The following is a 20,902-nucleotide window of genomic DNA, read 5'->3' as shown; positions in this document are numbered from 1 at the left end:
AAAGTGTCGGGGAAGAGTTTCGTCAGCACGACGGCGTGGTGACGATCTTGATGAACTACAACAGCAGGGCTTCGCCTAAACTCCGCTACAGTATTATCGAGGAATATGGTGGCAGGGGGCACCGCACACGGCTAAGGAATCGATCACGTGGATCAACTTGTGTCAACTTGTGTGTTTAGAGGTGCCCCTGCCTCCGTATATAAAGGAGCCAAGGGGGGGAGGAGGCGTCGGCCAGGAGGAGGTGGCGCAGGAGGAGTCCTACTCCTACCGGGAGTAGGACTCCCCCCCAATCCTATTCCAACTAGGATTCCCAAGGGGGAAAGAGGGAGAGGGGTGGCCGGCCACCTCTCCTAGTCCTAATAGGACTAGGGGAAGGGGGGAGGCGCGCAGCCCCCTTGGGCTGCCCCTTTCTCCTTTCCACTAAGGCCCATGATGGCCCATATGGCTCCCGGGGGGTTCCGGTAACCTCCCGGTAACCCGGTAAAATCCCGATTTCACCCGGAACACTTCCGATGTCCAAACATAGACTTCCAATATATCAATCTTTATGTCTCGACCATTTCGAGACTCCTCGTCATGTCCGTGATCACATCCGGGACTCCGAACAACCTTCGGTACATCAAAATGCATAAACTCATAATATAACTGTCATCGTAACCTTAAGTGTGCGGACCCTACGGGTTCGAGAACAATGTAGACATGACCGAGACACGTCTCCGGTCAATAACCAATAGCGGGACCTGGATGCCCATATTGGCTCCTACATATTCTACGAAGATCTTTATCGGTCAGACCGCATAACAACATACGTTGTTCCCTTTGTCATCGGTATGTTACTTGCCCGAGATTCGATCGTCGGTATCCAATACCTAGTTCAATCTCGTTACCGGCAAGTCTCTTTACTCGTTCCGTAATACATCATCTCACAACTAACATATTAGTTGTAATGCTTGCAAGGCTTATGTGATGTGTATTACGGAGAGGGCCCAGAGATACCTCTCCGACAATCGGAGTGACAAATCCTAATCTCGAAATACGCCAACCCAACATCGACCATTGGAGACACCTGTAGTACTCCTTTATAATCACCCAGTTACGTTGTGACGTTTGGTAGTACCCAAAGTGTTCCTCCGGTAAACGGGAGTTGCATAATCTCATAGTCATAGGAACATGTATAAGTCATGAAGAAAGCAATAGCAACATACTAAACGATCGGGTGCTAAGCTAATGGAATGGGTCATGTCAATCAGATCATTCTACTAATGATGTGACCTCGTTAATCAAATAACAACTCATTGTTCATGGTTAGGAAACATAACCATCTTTGATTAACGAGCTAGTCAAGTAGAGGCATACTAGTGACACTCTGTTTGTCTATGTATTCACACATGTATTATGTTTCCGGTAAATACAATTCTAACATGAATAATAAACATTTATCATGATTATAAGGAAATAAATAATAACTTTATTATTGCCTCTAGGGCATATTTCCTTCAATAAGACCTTTTGTTTAGGCTGTTTTCATTTCAAGGATAATAATAAGGGACAAGTTAAAAGTGATACAATACCAAGTACTATAATGGTAGTTATGATAGATGGGTCAAACTAACTTATCGTTTTTTCCAGCGTTTCAGCAAGATGAGTAAGCTATACCTGAATCTATGAAGTTTTTTGGTCCTGGACTAGCTATAATTTCTAATCGGTATGCCGTGCACTCTTCAATTTTTTATGTAACACAATATATGACAAGTGATGTCATATTTTCAGCTGTATCTTGCTTTTGAGTGCTATAATCTTTCTTGTGAGATTGTGTGAAATTAGACTTTACACTTGATTAATTCATATCGATCTTCAAAAGTCAATAAATGAACCCAATGGCTAAATTTGCTGGCTCCGCCCCTGAGAAGTACTATCTACAACAGAGCACCGAGCACCTCCCCCGTCTCCTTTCCAACCGGCATAGCCAGCGGCAAAGGACCGGGATTGGGTTGGGCCCTCGACGCCCTCTGTATCGCCTCTCTCGAACAGTAGAGAAGGGAGGAGAAGGAACGAGAGAGTTTATTGGGCAGGGCGCCACTCTAGATTCTTCTTTGGGTCGAGCCTTGCCAATGGTGTGCTAGTGACGTGCGCAACTGGATGATCACTGCATACAATCTGTGTCATATTTATAATGTGCGAGGCGCAACGCACACCACTAATAATGGATTACCAGTGATGCTCACCGTCTCGCAAAACATCATTGGTCTTTCGGCAAGTTACCAGTGCAGTAGTGGGGCGTGTCAGCCGCCAACAAAGAGAAACTCTTTAAAACCCAGCCTTTTCCACCGACACACATCACCGTCTCTAGTGGCTGCTGCACGATCGTGATGAATTGTTGACATTTTTTCTTATAAACCTAGTTGGACCTGCCCATTTGTACTACAAGAAAAGTAGGGATTCTCAAAGGGACTCCATGGAATTTTTAGAGGATTTTTTTATCCTACATGCGTCATTTGATTTACAGGATTGGAATTTAAATTGAAGGATTCCAAAACGTGTGAAAACCTGTTTTACTCAAAACGTGTGAAAAAGAAGTAATTTTTTTGCTAAAAGAAAGAAAAGAAAAAGTTTCGCTCGGCCGACCCCTCTTGCTTCAAGTCCCATCCCCTTCTCCGATCCTCTCCCCTACCGCCGCCGCCGCCGCCTCGGCTTCGCAGGCGCCGCCCGGGCAGCCTTCGCGCTCCTCTGCCCGAGCTCGACGCCCCGGTCCTCCTCCTCCTCCCCCGGCCAACCTCCACCGGCGTTCCCTCCGGCCGGCGCGCGTCTCCTCGTGCCCCAGCTGCAGCAGCCCGCGGCTCGTCCGCCCCCCCTCCGGGCAGCCTCCACCGGCATCTCCTCCTGCCCCAGCCGCGGCAGCCCGCGGCACCTTCGCCCGCTCTCCTCCTCCGGCCGACCTCCATCGGCACCCGCGCACAAGGTTCGTTCCTTCGATTGGGGGATAGGGGGTAAACAGACATCGAGGTCGGTTCTCTCTGGCTTGGGTCAAAACTAGGTCTAGCAGTAAGAGCGATCGACTCTTAAGGTGTAGAGAAACAGAGTGTAGGCGACAGAGATATTAGGAAAAAGGAAAGGGAAATGTGTACTATAATTAGAAAAGGCAAATGATTAAACCAGGGAAGTAAACATGATAGTGCAAAGAGGGACAACCAATGGTGCAGATGATCAGCTTTCTCTTTCATCGATCCTGTTAACCTTTTCGTTCGGTGCACACTAGCTCTGCTTGGTTGGATTATGTTACCGTCCCTGTAAATGTTTTTTTGCTATACAAAGGCTCATTTTAATTGAGGACTTGGGTGCTTGGCTGATGCAGGAACAGGTGCTTGGATTGTACCAGGAAGAAGGAAATTGGGAAATGAGCAAGCCTGAGAACATGTTCTCGCTTCTTAATCTGGATGGCGAAGATGATGCAGGGAATGATAGGGAAGTGACCCAAACGTCTTCTACCGGCGTTGAACAAACTGCTGCGAGCAAACCTGGTTGGTATTCCATTTCTTCTCGGATGTAGCTTCCAGAGTATTGGATCACACTAGATGGATTATTGTTCCCCCCCTTTTTTGCATGGGGAACCGATTGCGTAACTCATTATTATCCCTGCAATTTTCAGTTGAAGCAGCTACTTCCTTTGTAGTTTACCTTGATTCACTGGCCTGTTTTTACCCGTATTGAACAGATTAATGCTTACTACTGTTGCCAAGAACATAACGGCCTTATGATGTGATAATACCTCCCTGGGCTCAATTGACGTTCTGTTTTATGGCCATTCACTGTTTAATTTCCTGGAGTGGTTATTCTGAAAAGATGAGATGTATTGTATTTCTGTTGTGTAATCTATCCATGGTTGCTTGGGCCGTCATGTCACATTTTGGATGGTGGCTCATTTTCTAAAAGCTTGTCGGGTGGTTTGATGATATAATATCCATCCCATCATTTAAGTGTGCATCTGCAACATTTGCAAATGTGAACGATAATCTTTGGGCCATGACCACACCTGGTTATGCCACTGCCGGATGCGTCGTGCCTGGGTATTCCGTTGCCATGGGTAAAGGCATAGCATGATTAAAATCCCAGCTGCTGCCTGCTGCTCATTGAGTCCGGAGCAGCAGTTGGCTCTGAAACTTAATTGGAACGAATTAGGTAACTACCATCATGACCGGGGACTCGGGGAGAGTTGCCATTGCCGCAAGAGGTCATACCGCCACTGTTCAGTGCAGTGTATCAATTTTGCCTCCGTTCATTCTTGGCGCTTCCCCTACAGTTCTCTGAAAATAGTTTTAACTAGATTGTAGTGTGACATTTTTGCTCAAGCGTATTCACCAGCATACTGATCACATTTTCAATCTGTCTGATATGGGCAGCCCCTTTCTTTATATTTTGTCTTCAAGGTACATATGACTACTTGAAAAACCCTTTGATGGAGATAGGGATATACATGTTTATGTTCTATAATATTTCTGTTCCTACTCGCCGTAGTCACTAATGGGGTTGTAAACTGCATTTACTATGCAGATAAAGGTGTGCAAAATGACACAACTGTTGTAAGCAATAATGGAGCAGCTCTTGCATCATCATCAGGTGGTTACAGGATGCCGTTAGTGTGGATAGACCTGGAAATGACTGGTGAATTATTCAGTTACCACAACTTGTTTTATGTTATTAATACATAGGAGAATTTATTTTTGATGTTGCACCTTCATTTACTTGTTTATTCGTAACAATTTGTGTTGTTTTATTCTGCCTCTGAATAATTAATTTTCTGCTCATACTTTTGTATGTTTGTGACTATTAAAAATTTGCACCTATGAAACAATAGTTCAGAGTGCTGATGATGTAAATTTGTGACATGGCCACTTACAAATCACAGCCCCAATTATTTGTAACCTGCTAATGAGGGGAAATGTGTGGTAGCCAGTAGCCCAGTAGGAAGTTAAGTTCGAATCATAATACTGAAAATGGAAGGGTATGAAGGCATAAAGTAGTTCTGGAGGCCTTCTGAAATACATCAGTGTATTCTGGTAGATTATCTTTACTCGGATGCAATCCATTGGCTAGCATAGCTAGTTCTTAGCTTCTCATTCTTTTATTTTGGGAAAGGTTCTGTACTTTCTTCTAGTGGCTAAAAATGGATGACATCTGGTTTAATTTGTAGTCAATGGTCGAACTAGCTGGCTCATGTTGAAACAAACATATTTCAAATTACTGATACACGACTTTAGTTAACCAAACTATAATCTGGGATTCAACTGAACAAAATTAAAAACCACAGATTATTTGTCTCCAATGCCTCGAACAACTTGTTGCATTGGTCTGAAACATCGAAGGGTATTTCTTATCCTGGAAGTTTGATTATGATTGCTAAATACATTGATCTCTGATCTGATGATAGTTGCTACTGCTGTGAATTTATTCAATTTCTATAACTTCGAAAGATTTTTTCAATGGATAGATAAATCAAATTTAGTTTTGGAATTTATTTCTTTTTTTGTTACCTTTATCTTATGCATAAAATTATGACTAACTGGCACACTCATACTGGATTGTGTAGGTTTGGATATTTCGAAAGATCGGATATTGGAGATAGCTTGCATTGTAACAGATGGTAAACTTACAAAACAAATAGAGGTGGCTGTTGAAATCATATACCTTTAGTTTGTTCTACATAGATCGTGTACAATATCATAGTGTTCTTGTAACTAGTTCTGTTTACACGAATATTCGAGAACGCCCGTGAATTACTCTGGTTTTCTGTAGATTAATTTTTTACTAATTCTGTTCCTAGCAGCTGTGTTACATAAACTGCAGTTTGGAAAAAAAAAATCTTATCTGGCCAATCTAGACAGTACTCCCTCTGTTCCACAATACAAATCCAAACCCACCCTTTGCTCAGACCTGAATATAAGAAGTATTTAATGGCAAATGGAGTGCTGATGATCCATTTGCAATATAATATTTGTGATAGCACAAATATTTAAAGTCAAAATCAGTACACTGGTTCTCTATTTGTCATGTCAATAAGCGCAAATAGTGCTTCATCGCAGTGTAGAATAACTTGTCTGTCATCATCTCATCGGGAAGTTCAACATCGTTGTCATTTTGCAGGGTCCTAACTTGGTTATAAGTCAGAGCAAAGCTTGCTTAGATAATATGAATGAATGGTGTAAAACTCATCATGCATCTAGTGGTAAATAATCTTTATTTTCCAAATAACATTTCTTATTGGGTGTTGTTCTCTGAATATAAATCTGATGACCCCTGAACTTATTTAGGATTGACAGAGAGGGTACTGCAGAGTGAGATTTCTGAGGGTGACGCGGAGAAACAAGTATGTTGTCTGATTCTTATGGTTATCATCACATTTTTCTGAAAATTTGATCGCAAACATGGTAGTGAAGTTACAGTATTCACAACTGATTCCATAACCTTATTCATTTATCTATCTGTTGCACTTTAACCTCTTGCTACTTTAGAACTCTCTTTGAGTGCTATTTGCTATTCACAAGTTCTACAGTTTGGAACTTCATTTTCATGTGCTCTTTTAGCTCATTACATACTTGCCTTCTTACACCATGGCATTATCATGAGAATCGACAGTTCTGACATGATTTGAGTTGATCATTATAGATTGTTTTCTTTCATATTTATTAATATACAAAAAATATATTTCCGATTAACGCGTCTGCTACATTGGCGCAGCGGTAAAGCTATTGCCTTGTGACCATGAGGTACGGGTTTGAGTCCTGGAAACAGCCTCTTGCAGAAATGCAGGGAAAGCCTGTGTATTATAGACCTAAAGTGGTCGGACCCTTCCCCGGACCCTGCGCAAGCAGGAGCTACATGCACCGGGCTGCCCTTTTTTTGAACGCTTGTACGCTACATTTGATTTTAAATATTTTTCTGTAAAATGTTGAATTGCCAATTGCCATTCTATTTCTTATTTAGGAAATTACCAGTGGATGCCCCCAAATTGTGAACTTGTTGTAAAGGGCAGCCCCAGTGCATGTAGCTCCCGCTTGCGCAGGGTCTGGGGAAGGGTCCGACCACTTTGGGTCTATTGTACGCAGCCTTTCCCTACATTTCTGCAAGAGGCTGTTTCCAGGACTTGAACCCGTGACCTCATGGTCACAAGGCAGCAGCTTTACCACTGCGCCAAGGCTCCCCTTCAATTTTGTAACACTGCAGTTGTTACTTCTGAGATGTCACATACGTATATCTAACATACAAATCCTGCTATCCCAAACCTCCCCTTTTAGCAAAAAAATTGCATATGTTGCAAAAACTCAACTTTATTCAAAATGTATTTTTCCACTCCAAAATTTTGCAAAAAATTTATATGTTTTAGATGGATATCATGCTGTAACTTGTATGCTTGCAAGGTTTCTTGCAAAAATATGACCAAATACATCCTGTGCAACGGAAAAGTAACAAACTAATTGGTATAGTCTGAATAGCATACTAATCACTGTTCAAGCTACACCAAGTTTTGCAAGTGTACATGTTACAGCATGATCTATATCAGTATATCCGTGAATGTTATTGTTGTATTCACATCTCAAGCTCTTAAGTTTCTCTGAATAAGGCTTCTGCTTTACCACTTGATACAGCAGTTCCTTGCACATCTAAGAATGATATGTCATACAGTTTTTAATCATTTATGCACTGTAAAACAGTACATATTGATGCCTTGCTACAAAAATAAAATAGCCAAAGGTTTCTAATAGAAGTTTCTGTTGACCTATTTGCAGGTGTTAGACTTCCTCATGAAGCATGTAGGTTCAGACACTCCATCAATAGCTGGGAATTCAGTTTATGTAGATTTACTATTTTTAAAGGTCAGTAAAGAATGTCTTTTAGGATTGATATGCTGTAATTAGGATTGATATACTGTCACACAGACAGGAATAGTCGTGCAGCTAGGACTATGGAAAGACATTTGTTTTCCATGAATGCAAGACTGGCCACTGTTACATTTTTTTTTATCCTCCAGCAGGATTAACAGTTTCAGTAAAAAGAATAACTGTCGATACTGAGTTATATTTCTTGTCAACTAGAATTTCCATCCTATTTTTTTGAATTCAAGCTTGTGCTTTTTGTTTGACTGAAGTAAAAAAAGTCGGCAATCTCAGGATTGTTTGGTCAATATTCTCATTTCAAAATTTGAAAATCCAAGTAATTTGGTTTGGTTTTCCCAAATGCGGGGAGGCTCCTTGCCCTCAGGGTGTAAAAGGCTCATTCAAAATTGCTTCGATAATGGTCTAATTCAATTCAGAAAATAAATTTAGTTGATTTTCTTGTGTTATTTATTCGTCTTGTTATAGATCATCTCGTTAAGTCAATAGGAAAAATATAGTTGTGAACTATATGGTATTAGATCAAACTGCCTTATTTGGGACAGTGCTCGATAATAGTTTGCTACACTGATATCCATGTCTCCGCATTTATCGTCGTGCAAAATAATTTGTTTATTCCTTGTTACATATGCAATATGTTTAATTTTTCCTTTGCGAGAAAATCTTTTATCCAGTTTAAACATGATGTATTCCTTTAGCTTTTGGTGGATAATAAATAATATATTTGCTATTTTTTTCCTAAGCAGAAGTATATGCCACGGCTTGCAGCCATCTTCTCTCACGTGATTGTTGATGTGAGCAGTATCATGGCTTTGTGCACCCGGTGGTACCCTAAAGGTAAACCAAATTTGTAGAAGGCTGATTTTTTTTTATTATGCTTGCTTGTTGTCAATTTGTTCCTGTCTATCCCATTGATCCATTTGCTATTTGCACTTGTTTCAATCATGGCCCCTCAACTGCTACATCTGTTTGAAATGATATGAGTAAATTCTGATTTTGTTGAAGATGATTAAAATAATTAATACAATCGCCGTGGATAAGCAATATACACAATTTCAGCAGTCAAACAAAGGCTTGTATTCAAGCACAAGTATAGTTGTACATTTAGAGTTTGTATGGAAATACGGAACAAAAAAAAGTCGCATCTATGGTACCCACTGGCTTTGGAGTGTACCCACTAGTCTTGTGCTAACATATGTTTACATTCTCGACCAGTAGGATTAGTTTAACTCTTGAGACCTTTCATGATGTGGCTGAGATCTAACCGTGTGTTTCTTTGTCATCATCATTTGCAGAAAGGAAGCAAACTCCCAGGAAAGGAAAAAGTCACAGGGCGATGGACGATATCAAAGAGAGCATCGCCGAACTGAAATACTACAAGGGCAACATCTTCAAACCACAGAAATCTAAAAAGTAGCCTTTTTAAAGGCGGATATAGATGGGGTGTAATGGATATGTCACAGTAAGTTGATCATCGAATGAGTAGCTAGCCAGGATTAGAGAGGAAATTCCAGGCCAAGTTGTCCATGCCTCGCTCTGAGGCGAGCTTGTCGTATTCCGTAGCTCCTAACGTGTTGATCAATGTCTGGATATATCCACCTATGACATATTCTTCTCAGTCTCACCCCTGAAGCTGAAACCTGCAAAGGACGTTTGATCTGCAGCACTTGTGCTGTATCAGTGAATTGTTTCGTCTAAACTGAAGTATTGCAGAACTTTTTATATAATTTCTGTCATAAAAGAAGATTATGCATCATCATGTCGAATTATAATACGCGATAGAAGAAGACTCCAACCCGTGAAAACTCCAGAGCACGTGCTGCGATGGATCCTGCCGTCTTCACCCGGTATAGCAAAAGTATTTCAATGTATTTGCAGTTTTCTGCAGCATATCTATAAAAACTTTGTATCTTTGCATATAAACAAAAAAAACTTGTAATTCAAGTCAATAGCGCCCAATAGCTCTGCCACAGTGAGCACACTAGTGTTTACAAGAGGTCTCATACAAACACATGAACAAACATTTTAAATAGCATGTTGTAGCATCACTACCGGAATTATCCTCTATGCTGATGGCCTTAGTCGTTGGCATAGATTCACCTTCGCCAAAGATAGGACGAGGAGAATCAAATGTGCTGTTTTGTCATGTGATGTGAGCGTTCCTTGCATCTGTTCAATCTAACCATGTATTTTAAGTGTTTTAACAAGCCAACAATTTTCATAAAAGTCAGCATATGTCACGATCTGGGATCAATTAGTTACATCTGAAGCACTTGAACCCCCATAAGGGACCATTTTGTAATTTTCTTCGTTGGAGCCGAAATCCCCAAATCCAATTGGCCCTTCGGTCTTCCATTACAAATTCAGTCATTGTCGAGCGATGCCTCAACCATAGTTTCAAATAGCGGTCTATGCTTCTTGGTGGCGGACCTCTTCTAAATGCTATATCATGTTATAGTGATGCTATAGCGCGATATTTAAAATGTTTGTTCACGTGTTTGGATCAAAGTCCCTTAGCGCAGGACCTCTTCTAAACACTATAGTGTGCTATAGCGCGCTATTTAAAACCATGGCCTCAACTGCTTGATTACATCTATGATTTATACATTGTTCAAGTCAAGGGAGTGTCTGTTTATCCTCATGCCTGTAAGGGATGCACACTACATTCAGTAAACAAGTGTCGTAATATAGAGAGTTCCAAATGGTTCACGTACAATTAGCTCATTTTCAGCTATATAAAGGTAAAGACCATGCAGTACAATTTCATTGAACAATCAAGCATATATATAGTTGGTTGGAAAATTCTTGGTGCCATTTCAAACATACTTCCAAATTAGAAATATGATAGGATACAAAAGCCAAACTGAATGCCTTACTTTTTGTGCCTGTTAGCCACCTATTTCACCTTGGGCCAGATAGCATTGTTGTCTGAGATGTAACTGAATATGTTGATGGATTATCTTGAACATGCATTATTGAATTTGCATCAAAAGTTTCTATGATAATCGCACCTTCCAACGCTTTGATCACGACTGACATCGAAGGCCTTCGAATGCTGTCATGTTGCAGGCACCATATTGCAAGCTTCATCATTTTAATAACTTCATCCTGGTGTGAGACCATAACATCACTGTGCTTGTCAACCAGATCAATCATTTGATTGTTTGTAGCCTTTTCTCGTAGTAATTTTATGAGTTGAACATTCTCCTCAGGTTCAGAGGTGTCAATATTTTTCCTTCCACTTACTATTTCCATGATAACAACTCCAAAGCTGTAGACATCAACTTTTTCAGTGATCCTCGATGTTAACCATTCAGGTGCCAAATATCCTGGTGTTCCTCTCATCATAGTCACTACTTTGCTCTGATCCCTATCTATTAGCTTGGATAGTCCAAAATCAGCAACTTTGGCATTAAAGCTGTCATCCAGGAGAATATTTTGTGGTTTGATATCCAAATGAGCAATTTTTTGCCTACACTCCTCATGAAGATAACATAGGCCCTTAGCGATATCAAGAATGATCCTACACCGTGTGCACCAATCAAGAGGGGCATTGTTATGGCGATAATAGATCCACCTATCAAGTGACCCTCTTGACATATATTCATATACCAGAAGCCTCTCAGACTTCTCTGCGCAAAAGCCAATTAGCCTGACTAGATTGATGTGTTCAATCCTGCCAATAGTCTCAACCTCAGCCAAAAATTCTTTCTTTCCTTGCCTAGCACCTTCCAGACGTTTCACCGCAACTGTATCTTCACCCAATTTCCCTTCAAAAACCATCCCAAACCCACCTTCTCTGAGCTTCTTAATGAACCCTTCGGTGCATTTGATCATCTTTTCAAATGAAAACCTCGTCAGAATGCCAGGTAATTTATCAAAATCAAAATCATCTTTCTCTTCATATTTTTTCCTCCTCTTTAGATAAAAACCGACAACAACGGCAAGCAGTAGAAGAGCACTAATACCTCCAAGTGTAGCACCTAACATCACATTATTTTTGTTTTCATCAATCTGCACCTTGAGGTAAGCAGTGGAGCTGTAGACATCATCATCACCAGGCTGCATTGATTGCAACGAGAAGACCTTTGTCACCCACATACATTCTCCATATGAATCGTTGTGGTAATAACTGAAGATAACGGCCCTGCAAGAGCAGTTCTTCAAGCAGGCTTTCTTACACTGAGCGAGGCTTTTGGCATTCACTACTGTGTAGTTCTTATCAAAGTAATAAATGGAGGAAAGGGTCAATAGCCGATGCCGTTGTTTTTCTTGACAAGAGATTGGAGTTAATGGTGTGCAACCAAGATTGGGTTGTCGTTCGTCCACCGGCTTGAAGAAAGAGTTCTCATATGGGCAAACACATTGGCTCTCGATACATATGCCGTACTCCCCACAAACTGTTGGGTAATCACAATCATTTATCTGCATTACTTCATACAAAATTGATCCATTAGCCCAGTCGTACAACCTCAAGTGTCCATCTGACTCTAGTCTCATGTATTGGTTGGATTTGGTTGCTGGCAATGAGATACCACCGTACCTATCTGATCGCACAAAGATTGTGAGGCTTCTGTTCATGAATGTAACCCTCGTTAAATCATTTTGTCTCCTGTGATCGGCCACCGAGTAATAGAATGAAAAATAGAGTTGTGGTGGTGTAGCTTCAACATAAGCATATAGTCCATGTGGGAGTACGGTGATATAGAGCCGATTCTCGGTCGTATTTGTTACAGAGGTACTTGCTGTGAGCTTCATACCTTCCACAAGTGACTGCCCATGGACCAATGTGTCGGTAGGATGATCAAATGACTGCCACACTGTTGCACTACTCTGATCAACTAACGCCAGATTGCCGAACTCATTGATCACCATGCCGGTCACAGACCGGCCCGAGCTGTTGCTTGACCAGATGTGGCTACCATCAGCATCCATGAGGACCAAGTTTCCGTTGGAGGTAAGCTCAAGGGTGGCATTCATCCCGACAGGGCGAGCTCGGTTGGCCGACCAAACCGCCGCCGCAGGATAGGTGCTGCTGGTCCATGAGCCATATTCTTTAGTGACAATGAAGACGCCAAAAAGGGACATGTTGCATGTAGGGGTGGAGACACATAAGAATCCTGCGGCAAAGGCGCTTCCACTGCGCGAGGGATCTTGTTGTGAACTGATGAGAATGGGGCGCATGTCGAGTGCACCGTCAGTTGCGTTGTTGATCCACACTGTCGAGAGTTTGGTTGTTGTATTTGGATAGTTCAAGGTCTTCACCGCGGAGAGAAAGGGCGCTGCAGCTACAAGTATGAAGAGGAAGAGAGTCGCATGATGCATGGTGCTCGACTGCTCGACTAGGTAGGTACAAAGCTGAAATTAAGAAGCAACAGCAGCAGTTAATTAGTTCCGGGCTTAATGATAAGCCAGCAAGAAGCTGATGTGGGTATTGTAAAGATGAGCTCTTGACTTCTTCACTGCTTTGAAATACAAAAAGGATCCAAAAAAAAAAGAGAAAAAGGTGCTGATCCAGATGTTCAGGACAGCTCTGCAGAAGAGTAGAAACAAGAACACAAGGTCAAGGCCGCACCTGATGAAACTGCACCGCTGGTGGAGAGGATGAGATCGCCCGGAAGATGGCGGGGTCGCTGGGGATGAGGAACAAGATGGTCACAAAGGTGAGCGGTTTTGGGCTCTCAGAAATCGTCAATGACTCGCTAAGCTGTGCCGGCATGAAATTTGAATGCTAGTTGGCTAAGTCAACATTCAGGAGTAAACATCCAACAACCCACTCACGCCCCATCCCTGTCACAAACTAATCATGCATTGCCACGGTCAAGTGCAAGGTAGGAAAGTTTCCAAGTTAACCATGTCCCGGCATTCAGCCAGAAGCTAGGCTCCAACCAGAGTACGTACGTATATGCTCAATTCGCTTACCATGGAGATTCTCTTGTGTCTTTCTCACACACACCGCATGATCATTTGACTGGTTCCTTGCGAATACGGGATCCATCACGTCGAAAGTTGTTCGCAGACACAAGTTGCATCCTTGACAGACTGAGAATAGCTGGGTAGTGTTTAACAAAGTCCTGATGAAACTTCAGGCACCGGTATCTTTTTTTTTTGTTTGGTATCTTCTCGTGCCCAGCCAGCATAAATTAGGTTTTTTTTTTTAGAAAAGGAGGATGATCCCCAGCCTATGCATCTGGGAGATGCATACGACCACTTTATTGATTATTCTTGAGGACCTTACAAAGTATTACAACAATGTGCCTGAATCCACCATCTTGACAACACATGCCGCTACTCCTATCCAAAATGATGAAGGGGTGCTAGCTGGGCCACTACCCAAACCACTCACCTAAGCCTAACATCAAAAGCCGGAAGCCGAAACATATTCGGAAGCCCTAGCCGAGCCACATACCGGGCCTGGGACACAATCCGGTCAGACACACTCGTGTGTCGTCGCCGCCATCTTCCACAGGTCCGTCTTCAGGTCATATTGAGGCTTCTACCTTGTCTGGCCACTCAGCCATCGACGTCACCATGACGCCAGACAGCAACCTCCTCCTGCGCGAGTCCATCTCCGCGCATCAGACGCCGAGTCTCAACAGCACCACGCCGCCGAGATCCGCCACCTTCAATGGGAAAGATGAAGCACCGCTCCACCAAAGTCGCCGTCCTCTAGTCCCTCGAGCCCGTGTGCACCTCCAAGAATGACGCCCCCATGGGGGAACACGACACCAGAGAGCCGCCGTCATCCGATCTACTGATCTAGGGTTTCCCCCAGAGATAGCAGAGAGTGGCCTTGAACATCTCCACGACGATGCCTTCAGGAAGGGAACGGCGCAGACAGCGTCGCCATCACCGGCCTTGGCAATAGCCAATAGCAGGTTTTCACCCAGATCTGATCGAAGACCTCCATCTCTCGTGCATGGGTCGCCGCCGTCCTTGCCGGGATCTAGATGATCCCGCTTGCCAGATCTCAGCACGGAGCAGCCCCCCCACCGAGACCCGCCGGCCGAGCAGGGGAGGCCGAGGCCGCGCCCACAGGTCAGACCCGCGATGGATCCAAGCCCGCGCCGCCGCCCCGGAGTCAGCCCCGCGCGCAGCCGCCACCGCCTACCGAGTCTCGTCGCCGCGTGCCCCGCGCCCCGCCACCGCTCGCCGAGGCCTGCCGTAGGCCACCGCCGCCTGCCGCCTAGATCCGCCGCCCGCGGAAGAAGGGGAGGCGGGAGAGGGAGTCCCCCCGCCGCCGCCGTCTGCCATGCGGGTTTCACCCGACGGCGGCGCGAGGAGGGGAGAAGGAGAGGGCGGCGGCGGTGCCTAGGGTTGGAGGCCCCCGAGTCGCCCAGGGCGGGGGCGACGCGAGGGAGGGAGTACCTCTAGGCGCTCGCCAGCATAAAATTAGGTGAGGCAAACTCCAACAAGAACGCGAGATCAAGGTCGCACCTGATGATGCTACGCTAACTGTGGGGAAGATGTGATCATCGGTACGATGGCGGGGTGACAAGTATAATCAGGTGGCTCTGGGGACGAGCTTGCAGAGTAGGACACGGCAAGACACAACCCGATAAATATAAATTCTGACAATTAGAAAATGGCAATGATTAAGCAGTAGGTGGGTTAATCATGTTAGTTCAGATGATTAGAAAATGACAAGTCTTTGTATGCCGTGCACATGGCCAAGCATAGTTGTCCGTTTAGAGCTTAGTAGTTTACACAGAAATACGGAATTAGAAAAATGCATATATGGCACCCAACTACTGAGCTTGGAGCAAACAATTGTAGTGCTATTGTTCAGCAAGGTCATTGCTGACTCCTTTGCCTAACATGTTTGCATTCTTGAGTACTATGAGTTTTAACTTTGAGATCTTTCCGTAGAAAGGAAACAAACTCCTAGGAAATTAAAATCTCACAGGGCCGTCCCAAGGAGTTGGGCGGTCTCGGGATCAAGGACGTCGCCTGCTTCAGCTCAACCCTTAGGTTGCGCTGGCTGTGGTCGGAATGGATCGATAAATAGAAACTCCCTGACTCTGTAGATTGTTGTGACAGCCGTGCTGTATTCATGCCTAAATATTCTAGCATTCCGCGTTCTAATAGAAATGACAAAGCTCCTGTCAATTTTTCGAAAAAAGAAAATCTCACATGGATGATATCAGAGAGAGCATCGCCTAACTGAAATACTACACAGACAACATTTCCAAATCGTAGAAATCTAACAAGTAGCCACTTATCAGAGGTGACATGGATGGAACCTAGTGGATACTTTGCTGCGAGCTGAGCATCGAATGAATAGCGAGTTGGTTAGTAGGTACCCCTAGATATGTCCACCGGCTGTGATATACTTTTTCTTCTTCTTTGAGTAACTGGCTGTGACATACTCTTACAGTCTTACCGTCACTCTCACTTAGAGCATCTCCAACGGGCACACAAAAACTGCTCCGCGCGCTAAAATTTGAGTTTTTCGGGCGCCGGACAGCTCCAGCAAAAGCTGTAAAATAGTGCACGTGCAAAAACAAGATTGGCCACGCGCTAAAAAACGCTATCAGAAGCTGCAAATTTGGGGCGCCGGATTACACACGCTTCATAATTTGCACTGCGTGTTTTTTTAAGCGTGCGTTTTTGGGCATCTGTTAAACCAACATTGGGCCCGGCGCACTAAAAGTGCTACAGTGGCGTGCTAAAACTATTTTAGCACGCGAAACTTTTATGCGCCTGTTGGAGATGCTCTTACACCTGATGTTATGCAAAGCTGAAAATGACAAGGGCCGTTTGATCTTCATCAGCACTTGTCCTGCATAAATTAATTGTTTCGTCTTGTAAATTGATGGATGGAACTTAAGAGGTGGTAGTGTCTAGTGGGTGTCAATTTGAAGAAGCACCAAAAATATATGGCATACGGAGATTAATTAGCAGGCGTGTCTAACCGACTGCTGATTATTGGATCTGCACCAAACGTTTCCGTCACAGCCTTTACACATGTCAAGCAACATATCAATAGTATCATAAGTTCCTAATCAGGGACAGACAAGGCAGAGCGCGCTGCAAGTGGAAGTTTCTGAACGAGTCTTGTTCAGACCGATAACCCGCTGGCAACATTGAAGTCGTATGACACGGAAACTATATCTATGGCGGGGGAGGTAGGTACTATCCATATACCATGCAACCCATGTGGGGGGTAAAAACCTCCACAGTACAAATTGGAAAATTAAACAGTGAAAGGTTTCTAAAAACCTCTATAGATTATGTACTATTTTCAAGGTGGGAACATTTCAACCAATCACAAAGTTCACCATGTCATTGGCAACTTGGACACCAACAACGCTGAATTTGTGGTACAACCACTCACTGTGAGGGTATGGCCATCTAGTACCAACCCATTGAGGATGGCCTCGGCCTCATCCGGCCTGTCCACCGCCACCATTGCTATGGTAACACGTCCCATCCTAGGTGAGGTCACCTCGGCAGTGGAAACTTCACCATGCTTGGTAAAGAAGCGGTGCAACAAAGAGTTGTCCATGTTTGGAGGCAAGTTCTGCACGGCGAAACTGAAGAAGGGTTCCTTGGACCATTCTGATGGCATCTCCTTGCGGATAGAGCTATTTGCCTTTGGAGCCTCCAGCCTTTCTCTAATTACCTGAACAAAAACAAGCTAGGTTATGGACCATGCCACTTGAGGATGCCAACACACATGCGCCCATGCACGCCTACATATGTGAGTCGAAGTTCCAGCATAATAATAAGGCGTCGTATCTTATGCATCCGGGATGGTCCGTGAATCCCTGTATCCGTTGTCTCCTCGACCGGCCGATCGCCATCCCACGCACGCAATCAAAATCGGAAGGAAATTGCAAATACACGCCCGCAGCAGCTCTTAGTTAAACCTGCTTATTTGCTAATAACCCCTCGGCCAAGTTAATCCCCGCTCGTCTTCCTCCCAATCCCTAATCACGGCCGCAACATGCATCCCATTGGCAGGCACGGCCGGGACGGCATGCATCTGGACGGACAATCGCGACGACAGAGTTCATCTGCCCTGACGATCTCCGCTACGGCCATGCGGGATGCATCTCTGGTTCCGAACGCCCTTTCGGCAGGATGGAAAAATCTTTGTCACGTGATACGCCGCAACTGCTTTTGGCGGCTCCTGCTGTTATGGATGTCCAATATGCATCAGCAGTGATCCATAGTTCAAGTGCTGATCCTGAGTATGCCTCTGCATCTAGCCGGTTGGAGGCCCATCTCAGTTTCCTGTTATGGCTGTAGAAACTGTTATGGCTGTAGAAAATACTACTACTGCAGAATACGAATCAGATTTCAGTACTGTACATGGAGCTTCAGGTAATGACCAGGTTGTGTATGACCCAGACTATTTGTGTGTTGTACATGCGTACTACTTGTTATCTAGAGACTAACCATGTTGATGCATGTGCAGTGCAGCTACAGAATTAGGCAAAAGCCTGGAAACTCAAGTGAAGGAGGGAGAATTTGCTACCCCAAGAAAGAAAGAAAGCATTCTTCAGTTTAATAAATTTTCGTTTGCCATGTCCCTGTTCAGTTCAAAGAGATATGCATGATGATGATTATTGTCATTCATTATTTATTTTTTAGTGCTCCTCTTTTACGCAGAGATGTGACGAGAAGTTGAAGCCAGTAGGGATGACATTTGAAGGCCTTGAGGCCGTGGAGGAGTTCTACAAGTCATGCACATCATGCGGGTTTTGAAGTTCGTGTTGGACAGCAAAAAAAGTTGGACAATGATGTGGTTCGGACAAAGTGTTTCATGTGCAATAGGGAAGGATTCAGGTCTGAGAAGAGCAAGGAGATTAAAGTTCAAGGCAAGGGGACCGAGATTGTGCGACCGATGAAGCCAAATGGTGTTCTATGATGGCCCTAGTCTACTAGAACACATGAATTTATATGAGTTATTAATGTTTATTCCTCCATGCACTGGATTATTGTAATTGATGGAATTATGTGTTTTGTGAAACTGTCTTCCTTTTATTTACCCTGACTTGATGTGTATTGAATGGAGTGTAGCAATCAGCAAGAGCACCAGCATACATTTTGTTCACATAAACCTGAAGCATCCTCTGTTCTTTGATGCAAACAATCAGCAGCTATCACCCAAGGGATTAATCTAGAAGAAACTTTGTCAGCCTGTAGCGTTCATCCCTTTATTCAGTTGTATAACAGTAAAAGCATCGAGTTCATTGAGTCGTCAATTATTACCAGATGTATTTACCAGCAGTAGTATGTTTCAGGTGTGAAAGTTTAACAACAGCATATGAATCACGCAAGGAGCAAACTCAGTTGGCAAACCCATGTCAACCTCCACAATAGCATTCATGAAAAAAAATTAAACAGGTGGGCGTTCAGAATATTGACAGTTTGGGAAGGTTGCAGCAAAAGCAACATTTTCTTGTTTGTCAATATGTAAATGACAAATAGGAATGCAGAGGAATGATAAGCGCCAAGTTATACTATGCCCTTGTTCAGCTGTATTGCATCACATATCGCATAACACCACAAATCATCGGGAACTGAGCAATAAGAAATTTGTTTATTTCTGAATTGTGCATTCACAACAAGCTACATTCACCTGTCTCTGAACTCACAAGCTATAGTCTGCAATGAATAGGCTCACAAGCTACAATCTGCAAGTACTTGAAACATTAAACAGGAACAATAAAATTCAGGACGTGGTTCTTGTTTGCTATGCAACGGGTTGTGCTCGCTTCCTACACGAGTCTCTTGCAGCAGGCGGACGTCGTCAGGTGGAGCAGCAAACGGCTGGATGCAGGCGCGGTGCAGTAGATGGTCTGCAGGTTGCGGCCGGTGGCGGACTTGCGTCGGTGACCGGCAAGAAGGTGGACGGGCGCGGTGCTACGCCAAATCGTGGTGGATCCCGCCGTGGCCGCCGAACGGATCCCCGAGGGCGTTAAGCCATTTGAGGCGAACAGGCGTGGAGGCAGGCCAACGAGGGACGACCATCGTCGTTGGGATCACCAGGTCATGGATCAACGAGGGACGACCATCGTCGATGGAATCATGGATGAACTACTTACATTATCTGTGTAGTACATCAATGTGTATATGTTGGCTCCGTATCTTTAATTTGTTGTAGCAAGAGATAATACTACATACTATATTTCTTGTAGCAAGAGATAATACTACATACTTTTTTCGCGAGATAATACTACATACTACCTTTTAATTATTATACTCCATACTACTTTTTTTACATATAGTCTCTTTTTGTAATCTACATACTCCCTTTCTCTAATATACATACTATATGCGTGCATGTGAGAGTGCCTCGGAAATTCCACGGAATGCACGCTAACATACTACTATTACGTATACATACGCTCTCTTTTTAATTCCATTGATATACTCGATTCCTGTCTTAATACTGTAAACCTCAATAAAACATCATACTCTATACTCCAATTTGAGAGCGTACATACTCTATACACCATGCCTCCAACAACTGTAAGGCATACACCATACTTTTCATAATCTATATGACTATGGAGTATATATATTCTACTTTTTCTGAAGTATATAGTATGTATAACATAGCTCGACGAATATATTGTATATAGAGTATATATGGAGTATATATATTCTACTTTTTCTGAAGTATATAGTATATACCTATAATATAGCTGGACAAGTATACTATATATAGTGTATGGAGTATGTATATTGAGACTATCCAGCGGGGGTAGAATATGTATGGAACAGATATACCATAGAGGAACAAGAGGATGTTTCGAATATTAGTTGGTGCAGTACGTAAGTCACGCTAACTAACCCTTATCCGGTGTTTAAAAAAGCAGCTAGCACTTATCCACGCAGTGATATGCGGTGCATGCGGTCGGGCTACTAGCGTGTTGTTCAACTAACTACTGAGAGTGAAATGTTAATGGATCACTATTCATCCACTAACCCGTTTGCACATCGGTGTAGAAGGACACGTGGCACACAGATAATTAGGAGGTAACTACCACTGCTTGTAGATA

At 43.5% G+C, this 20,902-nt stretch overlaps 1 protein-coding gene and 1 pseudogene across 2 annotated transcripts; one reads left to right on the top strand and one right to left on the bottom strand.

Moving 5' to 3' along the window:
* The first annotated feature begins 2,630 nt into the window (after nucleotides 1-2,630).
* On the top strand, nucleotides 2,631-9,608 carry LOC119318601 (oligoribonuclease-like). Of its 2 annotated transcripts, none has more exons than XM_037593181.1 (9): nucleotides 2,631-2,959; nucleotides 3,353-3,518; nucleotides 4,549-4,614; nucleotides 5,585-5,661; nucleotides 6,139-6,220; nucleotides 6,306-6,361; nucleotides 7,782-7,868; nucleotides 8,633-8,723; nucleotides 9,182-9,608. In XM_037593181.1, exons 2-9 carry the CDS (start codon nucleotides 3,395-3,397, stop codon nucleotides 9,301-9,303), a joined length of 705 nt encoding a protein of 234 aa, XP_037449078.1. In that variant the 5' UTR covers nucleotides 2,631-2,959; nucleotides 3,353-3,394; the 3' UTR covers nucleotides 9,304-9,608. The 2 variants fall into 2 exon arrangements, with proteins under 2 accessions (XP_037449078.1, XP_037449077.1); XM_037593180.1 differs by having other exon boundaries at nucleotides 4,549-4,659.
* A 1,179-nt stretch (nucleotides 9,609-10,787) lies between these two features.
* LOC119316158 overlaps nucleotides 10,788-20,902 on the bottom strand; it is a 39,936-nt pseudogene continuing 29,821 nt past the window's right edge.

Source organism: Triticum dicoccoides, chromosome 6A, assembly GCF_002162155.2.
Source record: "Triticum dicoccoides isolate Atlit2015 ecotype Zavitan chromosome 6A, WEW_v2.0, whole genome shotgun sequence".
Taxonomy (NCBI): domain Eukaryota; kingdom Viridiplantae; phylum Streptophyta; class Magnoliopsida; order Poales; family Poaceae; genus Triticum; species Triticum dicoccoides.
Note: the sequence above shows the minus strand (reverse complement) of the source record. Positions and strands in the feature narration are given on the sequence as shown.